At 43.7% G+C, this 21,446-nt stretch overlaps 1 protein-coding gene across 1 annotated transcript; it reads left to right on the forward strand.

The window, feature by feature from the left end:
- Positions 1 to 16,114: 16,114 nt before the first annotated feature.
- Positions 16,115 to 20,612, forward strand: LOC141257963 (microtubule-associated serine/threonine-protein kinase 3-like). Its single transcript, XM_073672963.1, has 12 exons — positions 16,115 to 16,195; positions 16,524 to 16,732; positions 17,194 to 17,332; positions 17,442 to 17,574; positions 17,725 to 17,890; positions 18,039 to 18,137; positions 18,390 to 18,512; positions 18,662 to 18,771; positions 18,860 to 19,059; positions 19,406 to 19,494; positions 20,111 to 20,200; positions 20,425 to 20,612. Exons 2-12 carry the CDS (start codon positions 16,570 to 16,572, stop codon positions 20,562 to 20,564), a joined length of 1,452 nt encoding a protein of 483 aa, XP_073529064.1. The 5' UTR covers positions 16,115 to 16,195; positions 16,524 to 16,569; the 3' UTR covers positions 20,565 to 20,612.
- The last annotated feature ends 834 nt before the right edge of the window (positions 20,613 to 21,446 follow it).

Here is a 21,446-nt window from a genome sequence, read left to right on the forward strand (position 1 = left end):
CCACATATTTTCCCATATACAGCATAAGCCCCCCACATAGTCTCCTATATACATTGTGAGCCCCATCATAGCCTCCTACATATACTGTGAGCACCCTCATAGCCTCCTATATACAGTATGAGGCCGCACATAGCCTCCTGTATACAGTGTGAGCTCCACATAGCCTCCTAAATACAGTTTGAGCCACCACGTAGCCTTTGTATATACAGTGTGAGCCCCCACATAGACTCATATATACATGCAGAAAAAACATACTCATCTCGCTCCTGTTCCCCGGGTGTGCTGCTCCGGTCTCCAACACCCTGACTCTCCATACAGAAGACGCGATGAGGTGACGTGAATTACATTTTGCAGAGACTAGTGTTGAGCCACCCCCGTAGTGTTCGGGTTCGGTTCGTCGAACACCGGGATGTTCGAGGAACTGTTCGTCGAACTGTTCGTCGAACACCTTAGAACACTGTCGAACACCGTTAAAACCAATGGCAGGCAAACAAAAACACATAGAAACACATAGAAAACACCTTCAAAGGTGTCCAAAAGCTGACAAACTGCTCAGAAGACGCTCTCTTTAAAAAAGCCGGCCGGCAATTCAGCAGCGGCATACACCGGTACCCGACAATTTAGACAAGAAGGAATAGAGCCTCACACATAGATTAGATAGATAGAAACATGTCAGTCACACATATATGAAGTACAGTGACAGTGTTGCTTACTGTACTTGTCATTTAGTGTAAAGGATTTATTTAAAAAAATAATAGTGTTTTCATGCACCGTCTCTTTAAAAAAGCCGGCCGGCAATTCAGCAGCTGTACCCGACAATTTATAACAGAAAGAATAGAGCATCACACATAGATAGATATAAACATGCCAATCACATATATAATAAGTACAGTGATAGTGTTGGTTACTGTACTTGTCATTTAGTGTAAAGGATTTATTTAAAAAAATAATAGTGTTTTCGTGCACCGTCTCTTTAAAAAAGCCGGCCGGCAATTCAACAGCGGTACCCGACAATTTAGAACAGAAAGAATAGAGCATCACACATAGATTAGATAGATAGAAACATGTCAGTCATATATATATGAAGTACAGTGACAGTGTTGATTACTGTACTTGTCATTTAGTGTTAAAATAAAGGATTTATTAAAAAAAAAATTGGCGTGGGGTTCCCCGTAATTTTAGGCTCTAGCGGAGGTTAAGCAGACGGCTGGGGCAGATGTTTGAAGCCTGGGAAGGGGGTAATACCCACGGAGCTTCCCTGGCTACTAATATCAGCCCCCAGCTGAATACCTAGCCTTTACTAGCTATTAAAATGGGGGACCCCCCCAAAAAAATGACGTGGGGTCCCCCCTATTTTAATAGCTAGCAAAGGCTAGGCAGACAGCTGGGGGCTGATATTAATAGCCCAGGAAGGGTACCATGAATATTGGCCCCCTCCCAGGCTAGAAACACCAGCCGTCAGCCGCCCCAGAAATGGCGCATCCATAGGATGCGCCAACTCTGGCACTTAGCCTCGCTCTTCCACGCTGCCCTGGTGCGGTGGCAGGGGGTAATAGGGCTGGGGTTCATGTCAGCTTATAATGCCAGCTGACATCAAGCCCAGGTTAGTAATGGAGAGGCGTCTATAAGACACCCTCATTACTAACCCCATAGTCAAAGTTAAAAAAAAAAAACACAAACACCCAGAATAAAGTCCTTTAATTGAAATAAACACACAATTCTTTATTGTTCTAAATTAAACCATACTTACCACCACGCCCATTCCAGCTGAAGCCAACGATCTCCTGCAATAAAAGAAAAATAATAAAGCAACCTCATCCTTACCTTTCCATGGTTCCCATGACAGCTTCAGCTCTGCTACATCGAGATGACAGGCTGGACCGCAGCAGAACGCTGCCATCCAGCCTGTCATCCCGCGGACACTGAGAAGAGCAGGCATGCTTCCGCTCCTCAGTGTCTCTCTGTGACGGCATCCAGATGAGCCGAGGTCATGTCCAATGAACTCAGCTCACCTCATGTACGTCACTGACAGCGTGGGAGAATTCTCACGCTGAAGCGCTGAGTGCAGGAGAATTTTCCCAGGCTGTCAGTGACGTGCATGAGGCTGATATTTAAATTTGGCGCACAAATCGGTGATTGGTCGTGGGCAGCGTCCGCGACCAATCAGCACGGTAGTGTTTAACTTTGGCGGCAAGATCAGTGATTGGTCGCGCGCCAAGACCGCGACCAATCACCGATTTGGGCGCCACATTTAAATATCGGCTGCGACCAATCAGCACAGCGTTGTTTAAATGTGGATCCAAGATCGGTGATTGGTCGCGGCCGATATTTAAATTTGACGCACAAATCTGTGATTGGTCGCGGGCAGCGTCCGCGACCAATCAGCACAGTAGTGTTTAACTTTGGCGGCAAGATCAGTGATTGGTCGCGGTCAAGACGGCCGCGACCAATTGGATGTCAGCGCCGCTCCCCGGTCCTCCCTTCACGCCCTAGCCGCATGGATGTCAGCGGCGCTGCCTGTGCGGATACTTCCGCTGCGAGAACCCGGGATATGAGCGGGCGCTCGCAGCAGAAGTATCCCGACCCGCAGCGCCGCTCCCCGGTCCTCCCTTCACACCCTAGCCGCTGATGTCCCCACAGTATCCGCATGGTGTTACAAAGGTCCGGACATTTGTGTTAAAAATCGCTGATTGGTCGCTGGCGCTGCCCGCGACCAATCACCGATTTGGGCGCCAAATTTAAATATCAGCCGCGACCAATCACCGATTTGGGCGCCAAATTTAAATATCCTCCGCGACCAATCACCCATCTTGGCTCCACATTTAAACACCGCTGTACTGATTGGTCGCGGACGCTATTTAAATGTGGCGCCAAAATCGGTGATTGGTCGCGCCCAGCGTCGGCGTCCAATCAGCACAGCGGTGTTTAAATGTGGAGCCAAGATTGGTGATTGCTTGCGGCCGATATTTAAATTTGGCGCCCAAATCGGTGATTGGTCGCGGGCAGCGCTCGCGACCAATCAGCGATTTTTAACACAAATGTCCGGATCTTTGTAACACCATGCGGATACTGTGGGGACATCAGCAGCTAGGGTGTCAAGGGAGGACCGGGGAGCGGCGCTGCGGGTCGGGATACTTCTGCTGCGAGCAGTCGCTCATCTCCCGGCTTCTCGCAACGGAAGTATCCGACCAGGCAGCGGCGCTCCCCGGTCCTCACCAATACGGTTAGCTGATTGGTCGCGCTCTCCGCACCCGACCAATCAGTGATCTTGGCGCCACATTTAAATAGCGGCCGCGACCAATCAGCGAGCTTGGCGCCAAATTTAAACAACGCTCTGCTGATTGGTCGCGGACGCCAGACGCGTCCAATCAGTGAGATTGGCGCCAAATTTAAACAACGCTCTGCTGATTGGTCGCGGACTCCAGCCGCGACCAATCAGCGAGATTGGCGCCAAATTTAAACCCCGCTCTGCTAATTGGTCGCGGATGCCGGCCGCGACTAATCAGTATTCTTGGCGCCAAATTTAAACACCGCTCTGCTGATTGATCGCGGTCGCCGTCCGCGACCAATCAGCAGTATCGGCGCCAAATTTAAACACCGCTCTGCTGATTGGTCACAGTTGCCTTCCGCGACCAATCAGCGATTTTGACGCCAAATTTAAACACCGCTCTGCTGATTGGTCGCGGCCGGCGGTTGCGACCAATCAGCATTATTGGCGCCAAATTTAAACCCCGCTCTGCTGATTGGTCGTGACCGCCGGCCGCGACTAATCAACATTGTTGCCGCCAAATTTAAACACCGCTCTGCTGAATTGTCGAGGTCGTGACCAATCACCATTATTGGCGCCAAATTTAAACACCGCTTTGCTGATTGGTCGCGACCACAACCTATCAGCATTATTGGCGCAAAATTTAAACCCCGCTCTGCTGATTAGTCGCGACCGCCGGCCGTGACCAATCAGTGATATAGTCGCCAAATTTCAACACCACTTTGCTGATTGGTCGCGGTTGCTGGCCGCAACCAGTCAGCGATTTTGGCGCCAAATTTAAACACCGCTCTGCTGATTGCGCCGGGTCTGCCGCATACATATTCTAGAATACACGATGCGTTAGAATCGGGCCACCATCTAGTTTCATGAAATAATTTTAAAAAAAATTGACGTAGGGCTTCGCACTATATTTGTGTCCAGCCAGGTACAGCAGGCAGGAACGGGCTGCCCCCAACCACCAGCTGCCTATTTGTACCTGGCCGGACACAACAATATAGGGAAGCCCTTTTTTTCTTAATTATTTCATGAATTTCATGAAATAATTAAAAAAAAAAAAATACGTGGGGCTTCGCCCTATTTTTGTGTCCAGCCAGGTACAACTAGGCAGCTGGGGGCTGGAATCCGCAGCGCAGGGAGGCCCAAGCTTTCTGGGTCCCCCCAGCTGCAAATTGCAGTCCGCAGCCACCCCGGAAAATGGCGCGTTCATAGAAGCGCCATCTTCTGGCGCTGTACCCAACTCATCCAGGGCCCTGGTGCGGTGGCTCACTGGGTAATAAAGGGGTTAGGGCCAGCTTGGCATTATCAGCAGGCCCTAAGCCCGAAATTCATGGGGTCACGCCAATATTAGACATGACCACCATGAATTTCTAGTAAAGTATTTAAAAAAAACACAACACCCAGAAAAAAGTCCTTTAATTGAAATAAACACACAATTCTTTATTGTTCTAAATTAAACCATACTTACCACCACGCCCATTCCAGCTGAAGCCAATGATCTCCTGCAATAAAAGTAAAATAATAAAGCAACCTCATCCTTACCTTTCCATGGTTCCCAGACAGCTTCAGCTCTGCTACATCGAGATGACAGGCTGGACCACAGCAGAACGCTGCCATCCAGCCTGTCATCCCGCAGACACTGAGAAGCGCAGGCATGCTTGCGCTCCTCAGTGTCTCGCTGTGACGGCATCCAGATGAGCCGAGGTCATGTCCAATGAACTCAGCTCACCTCATGTACGTCACTGACAGCGTGGAAGAATTCTCCTGCACTCAGCGCTTCAGCGTGAGAATTCTCCCACGCTGTCAGTGACGTACATGAGGTCAGCTGAGTTCAATGGACATGAATGAGCTCACCTCATGCACGTCACTGACAGCGTGGGAAAATTCTCCTGCACTCAGCGCTTCAGCGTGAGAATTTTCCCAGCGCCCGCGACCAATCAGCGATTTTTAACACAAATGTCCGGACCTTTGTAACACCATGCGGATACTGTGGGGACATCAGCGGCTAGGGTGTGAAGGGAGGACCGGGGAGCGGCGCTGCGGGTCGGGATACTTCTGCTGCGAGCGGCCGCTCATGTCCCGGGTTCTCGCAGCGGAAGTAGCCGCACAGGCAGCGCCGCTGAAATCCATGCGGCTAGGGTGTAAAGGGAGGACCGGGGAGCGGCGCTGACATCCAATTGGTCGCGGCCGCTATTTAAATGTGCCGCACAAATCGGTGATTGGTCGCCGTCTTGACCGCGACCAATCACTGATCTTGCCGCCAAAGTTAAACACTACTGTGCTGATTGGTCGCGGACGCTGCCCGCGACCAATCACCGATTTGTGCGCCAAATTTAAATATCAGCCTCATGCACGTCACTGACAGCGTGGGAAAATTCTCCTGCACTCAGCGCTTCAGCGTGAGAATTCTCCCACGCTGTCAGTGACGTACATGAGGTGAGATGAGTTCATTGGACATGAGCTCACCTCATGCACGTCACTGACAGCGTGGGAAAATTCTCCTGCACTCAGCGCTTCAGCGTGAGAATTTTCCCACGCTGTCAGTGACGTGCATGAGGTGAGCTCATTCATGTCCAATGAACTCGGCTCACCTCATGCACGTCACTGACAGCGTGGGAAAATTCTCACGCTGAAGCGCTGAGTGCAGGAGAATTCTCCCACGCTGTCAGTGACGTGCATGAGGTGAGCCGAGTTCATTGTCGGCTCATCTTTATGCCATCACAGCGAGACACTGAGGAGCGCAAGCATGCCTGCGCTTCTCAGTGTCTGCGGGATGACAGGCTGGATGGCAGCGTTCTGCTGCGGTCCAGCCTGTCATCTCGATGTAGCAGAGCTGAAGCTGTCTGGGAACCATGGAAAGGTAAGGATGAGGTTGCTTTATTATTTTACTTTTATTGCAGGAGATCGTTGGCTTCAGCTGGAATGGGCATGGTGGTAAGTATGGTTTAATTTAGAACAATAAAGGATTGTGTCTTTATTTCAATTAAAGGACTTTATTCTGGGTGTTTGTGTTTTCTTTTAACTTTGACTATGGGGTTAGTAATGGGGTTGTCTTATAGACGCCTCTCCATTACTAACCTGGGCTTGATGTCAGCTGGCATTATAAGCTGACATCAACCCCAGCCCTATTACCCCACTGCCACCGCTACAGGGCAGTGGGAAGAGCGAGGCTAAGTGCCAGAATTGGCGCATCCTATGGATGCGCCATTTCTGGGGCGGCTGACGGCTGGTGTTTCTAGCCTGGGAGGGGGCCAATATTCATGGCACCCTTCCTGGGCTATTAATATCAGCCCCCAGCTGTCTGCCTAGCCTTTGCTAGCTATTAAAATAGGGGGGACCCCACGTCATTTTTTTGTGGGGTCCCCCATTTTAATAGCTAGTAAAGGCTAGGTATTCCGCTGGGGGCTGATATTAGTAGCCTGGGAAGCTCCGTGGGTATTACCCCCTTCCCAGGCTTCAAACATCTGCCCCAGCCGTCTGCTTAACCTCCGCTAGAGCCTAAAATTAGGGGGAACCCCACGCCAATTTTTTTTTAAATAAATCCTTTATTTTAACACTAAATGACAAGTACAGTAATCAACACTATCACTGTACTTCTTATATATGTGACTGACATGTTTCTATCTATCTAATCTATGTGTGATTCTCTATTCCTTCTGTTATAAATTGTCGGGTACAGATGCTGAATTGCCAGTCGGCTTTTTTAAAGAGACAGTGCATGAAAACACTATTATTTTTTTTAATAAATCCTTTACACTAAATGACAAGTACAGTAAGCAACACTGTCACTGTACTTCATATATATGTGACTGACATGTTTCTATCTATCTAATCTATGTGTGATTCTCTATTCTTTCTATTCCAAATTGTCGGGTACCGCTGCTGAATTGCCGGCCGGCTTTTTTAAAGAGACGGTGCATGAAAACACTATTATTTTTTTTGATAAATCCTTTACACTAAATGACAAGTACAATAAGCAACACTGTCACTGTACTTCATATATATGTGGCTGACATGTTTCTATCTATCTAATCTATGTGTGAAGCTCTATTCTTTCGATTCTAAATTGTCGGGTACCGGTATATGCCGCTGCTGAATTGCCGGCTTTTCATGTTTCACTGTTGGCACTGTTCCCATCGATTTGGGCAATCAGTGTAATGCCACAACCACCATGGCTGTGGCATTACAGTGAGTGGCAGACAATCCCTGCATGATTGGTGCTCTAAATAGCGCCAGACATGCAGGACACGCTTTTGGTGCACGAACAGTTATCGAACATAACCTCGAACAGCCGAATTTTTTGCAAATCATTCGGGTTCGTCGAACAACTCGAACACCGCCCAAAACAGCTCGAATTTGAGATTGGCGAACAGTTCTAGTCGAACACCGCTCATCTCTAGCAGATACAAGTCATGGATGGAAGAAGTGGTTATGGTGGTGTGGTCTGAATGAAAAAGAAAAGGGAAAGTGAACAACTATGATCAGAGAGATGGTAGATGACTTAATATACATATATTTGTACAATTACCAGCACACTATGCACATACAGTACAGACCAAAAGTTTGGACACACCTTCTCATTTAAAGATTTTTCGGTGTTTTCATGACTTTGAAAATTGTGCATTCACACTGAAGACATCAAAGCTATGAATTAACACAGTTGTTGTAGAGATGTGTTTGCTTCTAGAACTCTGTGTGGCATTGACCTGGTCTCTAATCTGAGCTGCTGTTAACCTGCGATTTCTGAGGCTGGTGACTCGGATAAACTTATCCTCAGAAGCAAAGGTGACTCTTGGTCTTCCTTTCCTGGGATGGTACTTTTGGTGAGCCAGTTACTTTGTAGCGCTTGATGGTTTTTACAACTGTACTTGGGGACACTTTCAAAGTTTGCCCAATTTTTCGGACTGACAGACCTTCCTTTCTTAAAGTAATGATGGCCACTCGTTTTTCTTTACTTAGCTACTTTTTTCTTGCCATAATACAAATTCTAACAATCTATTCAGTAAGACTATCATCTGTGTATCCAGCAGACTTCTGCACAACACAACTGATAGTCCCAACCCCATTTATAAGGCAAGAAATCCCACTTATTAAACCTGACAGGGCACACCTGTGAAGTGAAAACCATTTCCGGTGACTACCTCTTGAAGCTCATCAAGAGAATGACAAGTGTGCAAAGCAGTCATCAAAGCAAAAGGTGGCTACTTTGAAGAAAGTAAAATATAAGACATATTTTCAGTTGTTTCACACCTTTTTGTTAAGTATATAATTTCACATGTGTTAATTCATAGTTTTGATGCCTTCAGTGTGAATGTACAATTTTCATAGTCATGAAAATACAGAAAAATCTTTTAATGAGAAGGTGTGTCCAAACTTTTGGTCTGTACTGTATATAGTATGCAGAGCACTGGAATTGATATATACAATTATACCACTACATGGTTGCTGCGCAGTGATAATATCAGTGTTTATACTGTTAATAATCAGTATGGTGGTCATAACTTGAAGCCCACTTGAAGGAGCACTTGATATCCGTTGAAGCACCTGCTGTTTTTGTGCCTCATCTGGAATTTGTAGCGATTGGCGTGGCCGTAAGAAAGGGATCTTATCACATTGTCCACTAAAAGAAGTAGACATCTTAGTTTGGCTGGAAGATGGTCTTTCTTCTGCAGATGTTATTGTTGCTTTAACACCTACCCCACGGACACAACCTTTTTTTCCCTTCCCAACACACCTATTCCCCTTTCCACCATCAGCAGGCCTTTTTCCACTCATTTTGGTGGTTAACTAATTGACAACTCTGGAGTTGTTTGCACAAAAAAACAATGGATGGGAACCGAGCAGAGCTGAGTGGCCAAACTGTTGTATTAGCCCAAAAGTATTGGCTGGGTTAGATGCAGTAAAACAATTTTATTACATACACAGGTGGTGGAGCTTAGTATAGATGGACTAATAGAACAAGTCCCACACACTGCTATAAGCCCAAATTTTTTTTCAGAGCTAGATGCAAATAAAAATTATTTTTAATTTGCAACCTGGTGGAACTTAGTATAGATGGACTAATAGAACAAGTCCCACACACTGCTACAAGCCGAAATTTTTTTTCAGAGCTAGATGCAGATAAAAATTATTTTTAATTTGCAACCTGGTGGAGGTTAGTATAGATGGACTAATAGAACAAGTCCCACACACTGCTACAAGCCCAAATTTTTTTTCAGAGCTAGATGCAGCTAAAAATTATTTTTAATTTGCAACCTGGTGGAGGTTAGTATAGATGGACTAATAGAACAAGTCCCACACACTGCTACAAGCCCAAATTTTTTTTCAGAGCTAGATGCAGATAAAAATTATTTTTAATTTGCAACCTGGTGGAGCTTAGTATAGATGGACTAATAGAACAAGTCCCACACACTGCTACAAGCCCAATTTTTTTTTCAGAGCTAGATGCAGATAAAAATTATTTTTAATTAGCAACCTGGTGGAGGTTAGTATAGATGGACTAATAGAACAAGTCCCACACACTGCTACAAGACCACATTTTTTTTCAGAGCTAGATGCAGATAAAAATTATTTTTAATTTGCAACCTGGTGGAGGTTAGTATAGATGGACTAATAGAATGATGCTATGCCCAAAAGGTTTTACTTGGCTAGGTGCAGTAAAAAAATTTGTATTCTATACACAGGTGGTATAGCTTGCAACACAGATAGGCTACTCCACTGACTAACACACACTGCAAGAGGCCAAAAAGGATTTGCTTAGCTAGATTTAGCCATATGCTGTGAAAAAAACTTGCACAGCACTGGCACAGACCTGCCTAGCAAAAAGTCCTAGGAAATGCTGTAACCTAGTCCACAAAAGGACTGCAATTACAAGTAGACCCTACTCCCAACCTATCTATTTAAGAGCACAGACCTGCCTGATAAAAGTCGTAGGAAATGATGTAACCTAGTCCTCAAAAGGACTGCAATCACAACTATCCCCTACTCCCAAGCTATCTGTAGATTTGTGCGAAAATTGGCTTGAAATGAACACTCAAAGTATAGCGCACACAGCAACAGCGGTGCCGTCTAACACGCAGCTGCAGCAGTGAGAAAATGGTGGCTACGTGGAAAATGGCTGGGTCTTATAGGGCAAGGACATGTGACATACACTGCCAATGACACATGCCTTTGCTTGTGTGAAAAAAGCAGTTTGCTCCGTGTGTGCGCTGCTGATAGGCTGACAGATTGCATCTCCCCACTGTAAATGGGGGAAAGAGAAAAAAAACATGGAGATCTTCATTATTTCTGCAGAGATCCATCCCCTGCCCCTCCCCCCGCCCCGCTGTACACTCAAACTGCGTATTAACATTAATTTTCAGCATTACTGAGAAAAAATCCAGTTATGATTTTGGTGCACGAACAGTTATGGAACATAACCTCGAACAGCCGGATTTTTTTCAAATTGTTCGTGTTCGCCGAACGGCTCGAACACCGCCCAAAACAGCTCGAATTTGAGATTGGCGAACAGTTCGAGTCGAACACCGCTCATCTCTAGTGATAATATTAATATATTATAATAAATGTAATTAATATGTTGATATGAATATTGAGCAGAATTCATATCTGTCTATTGGTTCGTTCTCCGCAACAGTCATGGTCTCTCATGTGATCTCTTTGGAAAATTAATTGCCCACCCTTGCCTTAGATAGTAATAATGCCCCCTGTGTGCCGATACTGAATAATAATGCCCCCATCTATGCCTGATAATAATAGTGCACATGGGGTTTCTTACAATAATAATATTGCAGCTCATGGTATGCAAGGGGCTTATATTAATATGGGGTCTACCAGTAGATACATAGGGAGAGAGGGTTAATAAGAGGCTTTAATACAGAGCCCAGACAGGCTGTACTATAACAGCAGGTGAAAGGGGGAGGTAAGAGGAGGAGCAGGCATTCTGACGCTTAGGCTTGAAGGGGAATAGAGCCTGTAATAACACAGCGGGGCAGGCGGAGGGTTGTGTTTATTAGGAGCTTAGACCCGGCTGCTGCATTCAATGACACTTTACATAAAAATGTGTTCCAGCGATGAGACCGGAGGGGGCGTCAGTGCGCATTGGGAGGCACGCTGCGCTCCAGCGAGAGGTTTCCTCCCCATACAGATACCAGAAGGTCCATGCTTGAAACGCACAGTGGGCTCCAATAGGGGGCGCTGTTTTATGGATCTCATCAAGTATTTATCACATCATAGGTCCAGATTGGTTCCCATAATGGCTAGGCAACAAGACAACAGGGAATATAGGTGTATAGATATATTATAAATATAGAGGATGTATTAATATAGTGTAAATGTACCAGATATAATCGATGCACACACAAAGGAGAATCATTTAACCCTGAATCAATATTCAGTGCAGCCAAGATTAAAAGTATAGATAAAGAAAAGAAGTCCGTCCAAATGGCCGACTATGCCGTATAGAAGAGCGCAGCCACAATTGGCCTACACACTGTATGGTGATAGTCTATGTAATAGGGCCATACTGAATAGTGAACACACTATAACAATAGGCCATTCGTTAATAAAATCCATCTAGTCTCTCGTTGAATGATTTTCTTATCCCAGTCGACCAACCTCGCTGGTAAAGGGACCACGTGTATAACGTATGCCCATATAGACGGCTTGGGAGGGAGGGCTGATCCTTCTGACAGATTCCCTTTAATCTTATAAGGAGACGCAGAGGGGCACTATTATTATTATAAGGAGACCCAGAGGGGCACTATTATTATTATAAGGAGACCCAGAGGGGCACTATTATTATTATAAGGAGACCCAGAGGGGCACTATTATTATTATAAGGAGACCCAGAGGGGCACTATTATTATTATAAGGAGACCCAGAGGGGCACTATTATTATTATAAGGAGACCCAGAGGGGCACTATTATTATTATAGGGAGACCCAGAGGGGCACTATTATTATTATAGGGAGACCCAGAGGGGCACTATTATTATTATAAGGAGACCCAGAGGGGCACTATTATTATTATAGGGAGACCCAGAGGGGCACTATTATTATTATAAGGAGACCAGAGGGGCACTATTATTATTATAGGGAGACCCAGAGGGGCACTATTATTATTATAAGGAGACCCAGAGGGGCACTAATATTATTATAAGGAGACCCAGAGGGGCACTATTATTATTATAAGGATGCCCAAGGGGAACTATTAATGTGATAAAGAGACCTAAATGATCATCCTAATAAATTGGTATCACGGGGAGTAGTAAATTTAGATTTTCTCCAATGGTAGGCAGGGTCATATTTGTAATAGAGACCCTCATCTTTGAAAGTGGGTGTGGGAGAGTAACATGGGCCTGTGTGCGTCCTATGCCAGAGCTGGGCGCAGCCCCTAGTCCGGCCCTGTTCCCTCAGTAAAGATACTTCTTTTAGCCCCTAACACGGTACAAAGATATACATTGTCTTTTAGCCCCGGAATCTGACTTTCTTGTTGATACAAAACACTAATTTTTATTGTGTGGAACAGATATAAATAATTTATGTAACAACATAATAATACTCTAACTGCTCAGAAGAGTAAAGCGTCCATAGCTCTATCATCCATGTCTGCATATGGTACCGATGCTCAGCCTATATTGTTGCCTCCTTAAGGGATGCTAGGCAACTTCCTTATAAGGTAAGCTGCCCCTTTAAGAGTAGAACACAAGATTCCATTATGACATCACAATTAACCATCACTACTTCTACAAGTGATTACACTCTAGTTGTCACTTTGACTTTCCGGTGTCATTGTTGTCGGTGTGATAAGCCATATAGCTAGTCATATACAGACTGCGCTTGGATTTACTGGAAATGTCTGGAATTCCTCCAGACAGACTTCAGGTGTTAGCACTACTCCAGGGGATTCTTACCACCTATGACCCTGACTTTGTGCTACCACTACCCGATGGCGTCCTCAGCTTCATTTACCGGCTGGTAATGGAGCTTGTGAGAGATTGCCTGACTAAATACAAACGAGGTCATATAAGCTCAGAATATCTTGAGCATTTACAGAAGAACATATGGACATTAGTACAACAGGTAAATAGCAGACAATCTGCACAAATCATATAGTAATAATGGAAAATAATAATGGAATATAAGTTTAACCTGTACCAAATACCCAGATAAGAATAGCCGGGGAGCAGTAATAGGGCATACAGGCTACATGACAAGGGAGAGGGTGATATCTACAGGGTTATTGGGAGGGTTGTGGAGGTAGGGGGGAATTGGATTGGTTAACCAATTATGGACCACAGAGTTTTCAGTTGTTATGCCTTCATTTTTTCCTCACTTTCTTTCAAGAGCCATAAATTTGTTATTTTTCCATTGCCATAGACATGTGAGGGCTTGATTCTTTTGCAGGACAAGTTGTAGCTTTCAGTGGCTCCATTCTATTTACCATACATTGTACTGAAACAAGGGAAAAAAACTCCAAGTGAGATGCAATGGTTCTTTGTGTCGCTATATTCAGGGACCCATAACATTTTAGTTTTCTGTCGATTGGGATGAGTGAAGATTTGAGTTTTGCAGTGAACTTTGTGTACATAGAGTGTCATAGAATCATAGATTCTATGGGTGTTTTGATTGTTTATTATTAATGTTTTTAAGTGAAATGAGAAGACAAAAAAACCCCACAAATCCAATTTTTTTTCCTCTTTTCGGTGTTTATTGATCGTATTAATTAATTCCCTATCTTAAAAGATCAGACTTTAACAACCGCATCAATATCAAATATGATCATTCATTTTTTCCTTTCTTTATTTTAAATGGTGAAAAGAGGAGTGATTTGAACTTTTATATTTTTAACATTTTTTTAAAATCTTTTCTTCTTTATTTTTAATTTTTTTTTTTCGTTCCCTTAGGGGACTTAATCCTGCAAATCGCTCATACTATATATTGCAATACTACAGTATTGCGCTATATAGTGAAAATCTGGATCTCCTCTGGAGCTCAGCCTATAGCTAAGCTTCACAAGGAGGACCGTGGTTTCAGCAACGGAGGTCTTCAGCAGACCCCTGGTTGTCCTAGAAATGCATTAGACCCCTGTGATCGCCTTGTAGAGGGCCGATGAAAGCAAGAGTGCTCAGGCATCGGTGCATGCACAATTGAAATGATACTGTCACAGACTGACAGCTTTATTTAAATGGTTAACAGAAGAATTCTGCGTTGTCCACGGTTTTTAGGGACAGATGCTGGCTATTTCATATACGCATGTTTGGGGAGCTCAGCTCCTGAGCCCCCTCCACATGTGAGGACCCTTCCAGGATGTTAATAACCCGTACATTTGCGGGAAGGAGTTGAGGAGCTGGGTTACAGGGGGACAATAAAAGGAAGAAGGTAGGAGTTTCACGTTCAAGCATCCAACCAGCCCTTATAAAGAGATGGGAGGAAAGTTTGATGGCTGGCACTTGATAAGTAGAGGTTTTGGGACGGTCACAGCGGTGGGGGATAGGTTTGGGTCAGAGTCTTGATAAATGTGATGTCCTTTGGACGGAGGTTACTGTTGGGGGAATAGTGACTTTGGTTACATCTCAATATAACTAGTGGACTTCGGTCCTGTGAGGATAGTGGTATTAATGTGGGATATTAATGCCTTAACCCTTGTGTCGGTGTGGTGCGGCTAGGGTCTAACTCTTAATTAGGTGTTGTTTTTCTTCTGGTTTAAAGCCTATTAGATATCTACTGTATATAATTGTGGGGCTATCATTGTTGCAGTCACCCCGCGTTTTGAGTTGGAGTCTGCTGTGGCCATTTTACACAGGTCACAAGCAGCCATGTGTCTTATATACATACATTGGGTATGGAGGGAGGACGTGGGGATTTAAAGGTTTACAAGCGACCGGATCCCTCGTCAGTTGTCATGTAGTACTTGTAGTGTAGATAGCATAAGTAACATGGTGATATAAATGGCCTCCTCCGTTTTGCTTTTTCTCTCATGATTTTCCTTTCTTCTTTGTTTTCATCTCTATAGGCTGAAGAAAAATCCCAAAGTGGAGAATTGGCCTTTATTAAACAACTGGCCCAAAATGTCCTGCTTGTACTGGAGTATCCGGCCTACTCAGTGGAGCGCCTGGTAAGGATCTATCATCTTCTACATCTCATGTCCTTGTTGTCTGATCTTCTCCAGATCACCAGCCATATAGCAGAAGCTCAGGTTCATGATGGTGGAGGCCTCCCTGTCCTCTCCAGGCAGACACAGGTTTCCATCTCATGTCATTGTTCTCTGATCTTCTCCAGATCACCAGCCATATAGCAGAAGCTCAGATTTATGATGGTGGAGGCCTCCATGTCCGCTCCAGGCAGACACAGGTCTACATCTCATGTCCTTGTCTCATCTTCTCCAGATTACCAATCATATAGCAGAAGGTCAGTTTCATGATGGTGGAGGCCTCCCTGTCCTCTCCAGGCAGACACAGGTCTACATCTCATGTCCTTGTTGTCTGATCTTCTCCAGATTACCAGCCATTTAGCAGAAGGTCAGATTTATGATGGTGGAGGCCTCCATGTCCACTCCAGGCAGACACAGGGTATTTTATGGCCACCTGTCCCTGTGGCTTCATCATCTGTGAGGACAGTCTGTACTCAGTGGTGCGGAGTTTGTATTTCCGCCTGTGTCTTTGTATAAGGGGGATATCTCCTATAATATAATAGTGTCTGTGCAGGGTCCGGCTTGTATCACGTCCCCTACATCTGCTGCAGTGTAATCATCATGGACATAATATAGAAGAGAGACGTTCCTGCATCTTCAGCTTTTATTCCCCTGCAGTTTCTATGTCTTAATGTCATTTCTTATTCCTTTTTAGGCCGCGATCGGATCATTGAACCTGGGGAGAAATCCTTGTAAGAGCGACTATAAACCGATCAAACTGATCAGCAGTGGAGCCTTTGGGTGAGCTTTACTTTGGTATTATATATATTTCCCAGGGCTCCTTATGACGATGTCTCTGCGCCCTTCCCATGTTATGTTCCCATGGACAAATTATGAGTTCACATCACGGTCCACATCTATCTGTCACTATTCAGGTCAGTTAGGATGTGACGTGGATGAGGACCCCCCATTGGTGATCATTTGTGGAGTGTTATTTTATGTATTTATAGACATGGTTTTCTAGTGATGGCCCCACATTAATCATTAATACAGGAGATCATTTGATGAGATCTATAGATAGATTGTTAATAAGAATTTATAGTAAATCATGTTTTTTTCTCCTCTCCAGGGCCGTCCACTTAGTTCGCCATAAAGATACAAACCAAGTCTGCGCTATGAAGAAAATGGACAAGGAGAACCTGAAAAAGCCAAAGAGGCTTGAATGGGCCTTTCTGGAGAGGGACATCTCAGCATTCGCAGATTGTCCCTTTGTGGTCTCCACGTTCTGCTCCTTTCCTACTAAACTTCATCTATGTATGGTCATGGAGTATGTACCAGGTAGGACACATCCATTGTATCTATATCCAGCCCACGTCTGCTTAATCCTAGCACCTATATATGACCACAATGTGCCCACATGGACGGTTACATGTCCTCTTTGCAATTATTATAAGTCATCTGTTACCAAGATGCCTGAAAAACCATTGATCTCTATGAAAGTCCCCCAGTATGTCCTCGCTGAGCACGGCAGCAATTTCCACTATGGGTAAAAGGAAGATTTGTCTTTTTGAAGAGTTTTTATAGATAAGAATGTTCACAGAGAAAAAAATTAGAGGCTCGTAGATGAGGCTCTGTCTCTATGTATAGGGTCTATCTGCAGTATACAGTATACGCACTACATTATACAGTATATATAGACCATCCTGTCCCAATGTCTCCGCCTTTTTCACATTACCACTCATCATGTGTAATTTACATTGTAACAAACCCTCAGTTCTCATATTTGCTTTCTCCTGTAGGAGGTGACTGTGGTACCCTTCTAAAGCACAGGGGTCCTTTACCGGTCCTCTTGGCCCGTATGTACATTGCGGAAACGGTCCTTGCTGTGGAATACCTGCACAGCTATGGTGTGGTGCACAGAGATCTGAAGCCTGAGAAGTAAGTGACCCCTCTAGCATATTAGAGGGGAAGAAAGTTAGAGTTTCTTATACAGTCTGTGGGTTATTACTTGGTGCTGATGGTGCTGACACCATCTTTTCTTTCACAGCCTCCTGATAACATCAACAGGACATATTAAGGTCACTGATTTTGGGGTTTCAAAACTCGGCCTCATGAGACCAAACTCAGACTTCTACAAGACTCCAACTAAGGACATCACCAAAGAGTTCCTTGATAAAGAGGTAGGCTTTACTTACAGGGTCTTGTACTTTACAGAACTCATCTCTTTCTCCTTCTCTGATTTATAATTTCTCTAGAAAAACATTTCCACTGATGTTATGTGTCGCAATTATATTTATTGATCATCATCTCCTTTTTCTGTTGGTTTCCAGACTGCTGGCACCCCTACTTACATGGCCCCAGAAGTTATCCTAAAGATAGGTTATGGAAGGCCTGTTGACTGGTGGTCAATAGGGATCATCCTATATAAATTTCTATTTGGATATCCACCATTTACAGGGGCTTGCAGAAGGAATATTTTACACAGTATCATCCAGGGTAAGTAAAATAATCTGAATGCTTGTGATGTCACTGTTATTTGACTTGAATAGTTCTGTAGTTTTTTCTAGCTTTGTTAAGGAATTTTTTTTTCTGAAAATAAATGAAGAGGTTTTATTTCTTATAATATTTGCTTTTTATATAACAGATGATATACCTTGGAGATGTAATTACTTTCCTCCAACTAATGCTCGAGGCATCATCACTCAACTGCTCAGAAAAATTCCAGCACTGAGACTTGGAACAGGTAATATTAATAGTATTATCAATGAATTATTACAGCGTGACCAGACAAATGATGGGTTCCATGAGGATCAGCACTGAGGTTCTGTACTCTACCTACTTGTCTATTACCCATTCTTCATGCTATAATGTTCAATATATTTCCTTTATGTCGGCTCTGTTACATCTTCAGTTCAGATTAACATAAATTCTACAGATATGGAGCAGTTTCTCTGACAATGACTGTATCACTTTCTTTCTTGTCTTCCTTTTCCAGGAGGCGCAAATGAGATCAAAATTCATCCATTTATGCGTGACTTAGACTTTGACAACCTTTTAAGTCAGAAGCCCCTGTTTGTTCCTGACCTAAAGTCAGATGAGGACACCCGCTACTTTATCAGTAAGTAAAATGAGACGTCATCTGCAGAAAACTGACGTGTGTCTTGTCTTTCATTTTATGTCAAAATCAGTTCTCATCATTATTAGTGATAACATGGTGACTGTCTGGGTATTATACTAATAATCTCTAATAACACTTGTATTTTTTAGCTCGAAGTAGCAGCTTCAAACATATGAATTCAGATGAGGGGGACACAAGTGAGGACAATGACTGGCCAGAAATCAAAAACTTTGCATCAACTTATCAAAGGTCTTCTAAAGTAAGTATGTGGCTAATAAAATGTATGAAACCTATAATTACAAAAAAAAATTAAATATATCTATTTTATATTTCTTTATCTGTTTTAGCTATATATCACCAATACTGGGATGATGACCAATATAGAGCCTATGTCACCTCCACAGTGTTCCCAAGAGAACAGTGATGGAGGCAATGAAGAGCCTATGTCACCTCCACAGTGTTCCCAAGAGAACAGTGATGAAGGCAATGAAGTGCCTATGTCACCTCCAGGGTGTTCCCCAGAGATCAATGAAAAAGGCTCAGAAATGTGAGTAGATTATTATTATTATGAGATTTAGTCCTGATATATGTCGGATCCAAATACAAGATACGAGTAACACAAATCTAAATCTAGCATCCACCACCCCATGACTACACAATCTCTGTGGGTCTTACTTGTGATAACTTCAATAACAGCTGATTGTTGCGACCAACCATTCATTTCCAACTCACTACAGGCCAATATTACTAATTAGACTCCATTCTTGCTGGTAAAATGTGGTCTTGAGCAGGCTATCTCCTCTATGTTGTCCTAATTGACCTTACAGACAGGTGTTCTTCCGTTATTCTATTGTTTATTCCTTGTAATTTACGTGTCTTTTTTCTACCAACAGGCAGAAAGAATCTTCCCCTTCCAAAACTGTTGGAGACAATCAGTGTTTTACTGCTAAAAACAGTGAGTCATCCTCGCCCTCATTGTCAGGTATGTACAGGTTTATAGGCCATCCAATTATAGCCTATGATCCAAAATTTAAATATTAAGGCTCTAAAATTACTTCCTTTATTCTTTCTGCTCCCCTGAGTATTCTATTTTTTGTTTTGTTAAAATCCCCCATACGGTTCCAGAGTTATGGGCCTTTGTAATTAGTGGTAATTTTTATTCTTTACAAAGGGGCGGTGCTCACAGGATCCTCTGGGGCGTGCCCTTAGGTTACCACGCCCACATGATAAAGACCATAATAATTAACACTAAATAAAAAGTCCCATATCTCTACAACCGTACTGTGGATTTTAGGAAAACAAATATCAGAATACTCAGGGGAGAAGCCGACATAAAATAAGAGCGAATCTTGGACACTTTTGACCTGGTGATGGGTCTTCTTTAAAGTTACAATGAAGTTTTATCTAACTGATTATATAACACTGTGGCTTGCTGAAAGTAATGTCATATTAATATGGGGACATGGTTCTTTGGGGAGACACCACCGGAACCCAGAAAAGCTACAGGTTCATATTAATCAGTTGCATAACTCTATAAAGATACAAAGCTCATCTTTTAGGAGTTTATAATCAACATTTTTTTCTGGCTTTTTGATTAGAATCTCCAGTTCAGAAGAGAAGAAAATATTTTCGAACACTGAGAAAACAACTAAAAACAGAGAAAGTTGAAGAGGGGGAAACTAGGCGAGGTAAGTGTGACGATAATCTCCATGTTGTATGACGTCAGTGAGAAGAAGTCATGTGGAGCAGATGTTATCCGTCAGTGGTGGGATTGTCACATGTATGATGGCTGACAATGATTCTGCTCCTCTGTATGGATGATTCCTCTAACGTCATGCTACAGTGACACCACAGTAGTGTCCTCTAATATGGAGTCCCATTACTTACATCAGTTTTACATCTTTTCTCCTAGGTTCTCTCTTCCGCCGGATGATAACATCCTGCCGGCGTGGATTATCCAGGGCTGCTCGTGCTGTCAGAGAAAGCTGCATTTTTGGCTGCTGCCACCAACGCACCATTGACATCTCGAGGACAGAAAACCCCCAAATCTAGCGCTCTGAAGAAACTACAGCACATCCACCATTAATGCTGTACCTGTATGGAAGGAGTTGTACCACCTACCTGTGGCCTCCTGACCAGCAAGAGACACGTGCAAAAGTTGAAGGCTCCTCCAAGAACTTGTCTTCATCCTTCCATGCAATTTTAATTCAAAGAAATAAAAAATTAAAATTGTTTAATGTCTTTTCGCATTTAATTGATTATTACTGACTTTTATGGTATATTAATACTATACCTCATATATAGTATGTCTGAAGGGATAGATCCCAAACTGGAGAATAGCGGTTCTATGTCTCCCATTAATCCTCTAAACTCTGGCCAAAAATGGAGGAGATGACCAGAGATTCTGTTATTCCTAAGGGTACGTACACACAGCACCTTATAGACGCCAGCATAAACCACTGATTTTTTATTTTATAAGAAGACACTTAAGGAAAACATCAGTGTTTTTGTTAACTACATATAAAATAGTGAGCGGCTTCCAAACAGAAGCCACCAGCAGAATGAACCGATCACTTTCTTTAACCACTTCATAATTTTCAAAGCTGGAAGCGGAGAAAAGAAGCTGAAAAAGACTGAAAAATACACAATGCACAGCAAGTTGTTTTTATATTGCAGTGCATATGTTCAATCATTTACATTTTTATCTAGTGCTTTTCATGAGGGATCCAGGTGGAATCCACCTGATGAAGACATTGTTTGCACATTACGAAGAGTGGCAATTAGTGTTGAGTGAGCACTAAAATGCTCGGGTGCTCGAAGCTCGGGCCGAGCTCACCGTGATACTCGGGTGCTCGACCCGAGCAACGAGCCCAATGTTAGTCTATGGGAGACCCGAGCATTTTTGCGGCGGCACCCCCGACAGTCTGTAGAAAG

This window comes from Phyllobates terribilis, unplaced genomic scaffold (genome assembly GCF_046119375.1).
Source record: "Phyllobates terribilis strain yellow unplaced genomic scaffold, ASM4611937v1 Scaffold_3__8_contigs__length_932513732, whole genome shotgun sequence".
NCBI lineage: Eukaryota > Metazoa > Chordata > Amphibia > Anura > Dendrobatidae > Phyllobates > Phyllobates terribilis.

Excerpts from the sequence above, each read along its gene's own strand:
- LOC141257963 (XM_073672963.1), top strand. The coding sequence starts at position 16,570 with ATGAAGAAAATGGACAAGGAGAACCTGAAAAAGCCAAAGAGGCTTGAA. Across the intron at positions 18,772-18,859 it reads CTTATCAAAGGTCTTCTAAA|CTATATATCACCAATACTGG; the intron begins GTAAGTATGTGG and ends TATCTGTTTTAG. Across the intron at positions 20,201-20,424 it reads AGAGGGGGAAACTAGGCGAG|GTTCTCTCTTCCGCCGGATG; the intron begins GTAAGTGTGACG and ends CTTTTCTCCTAG.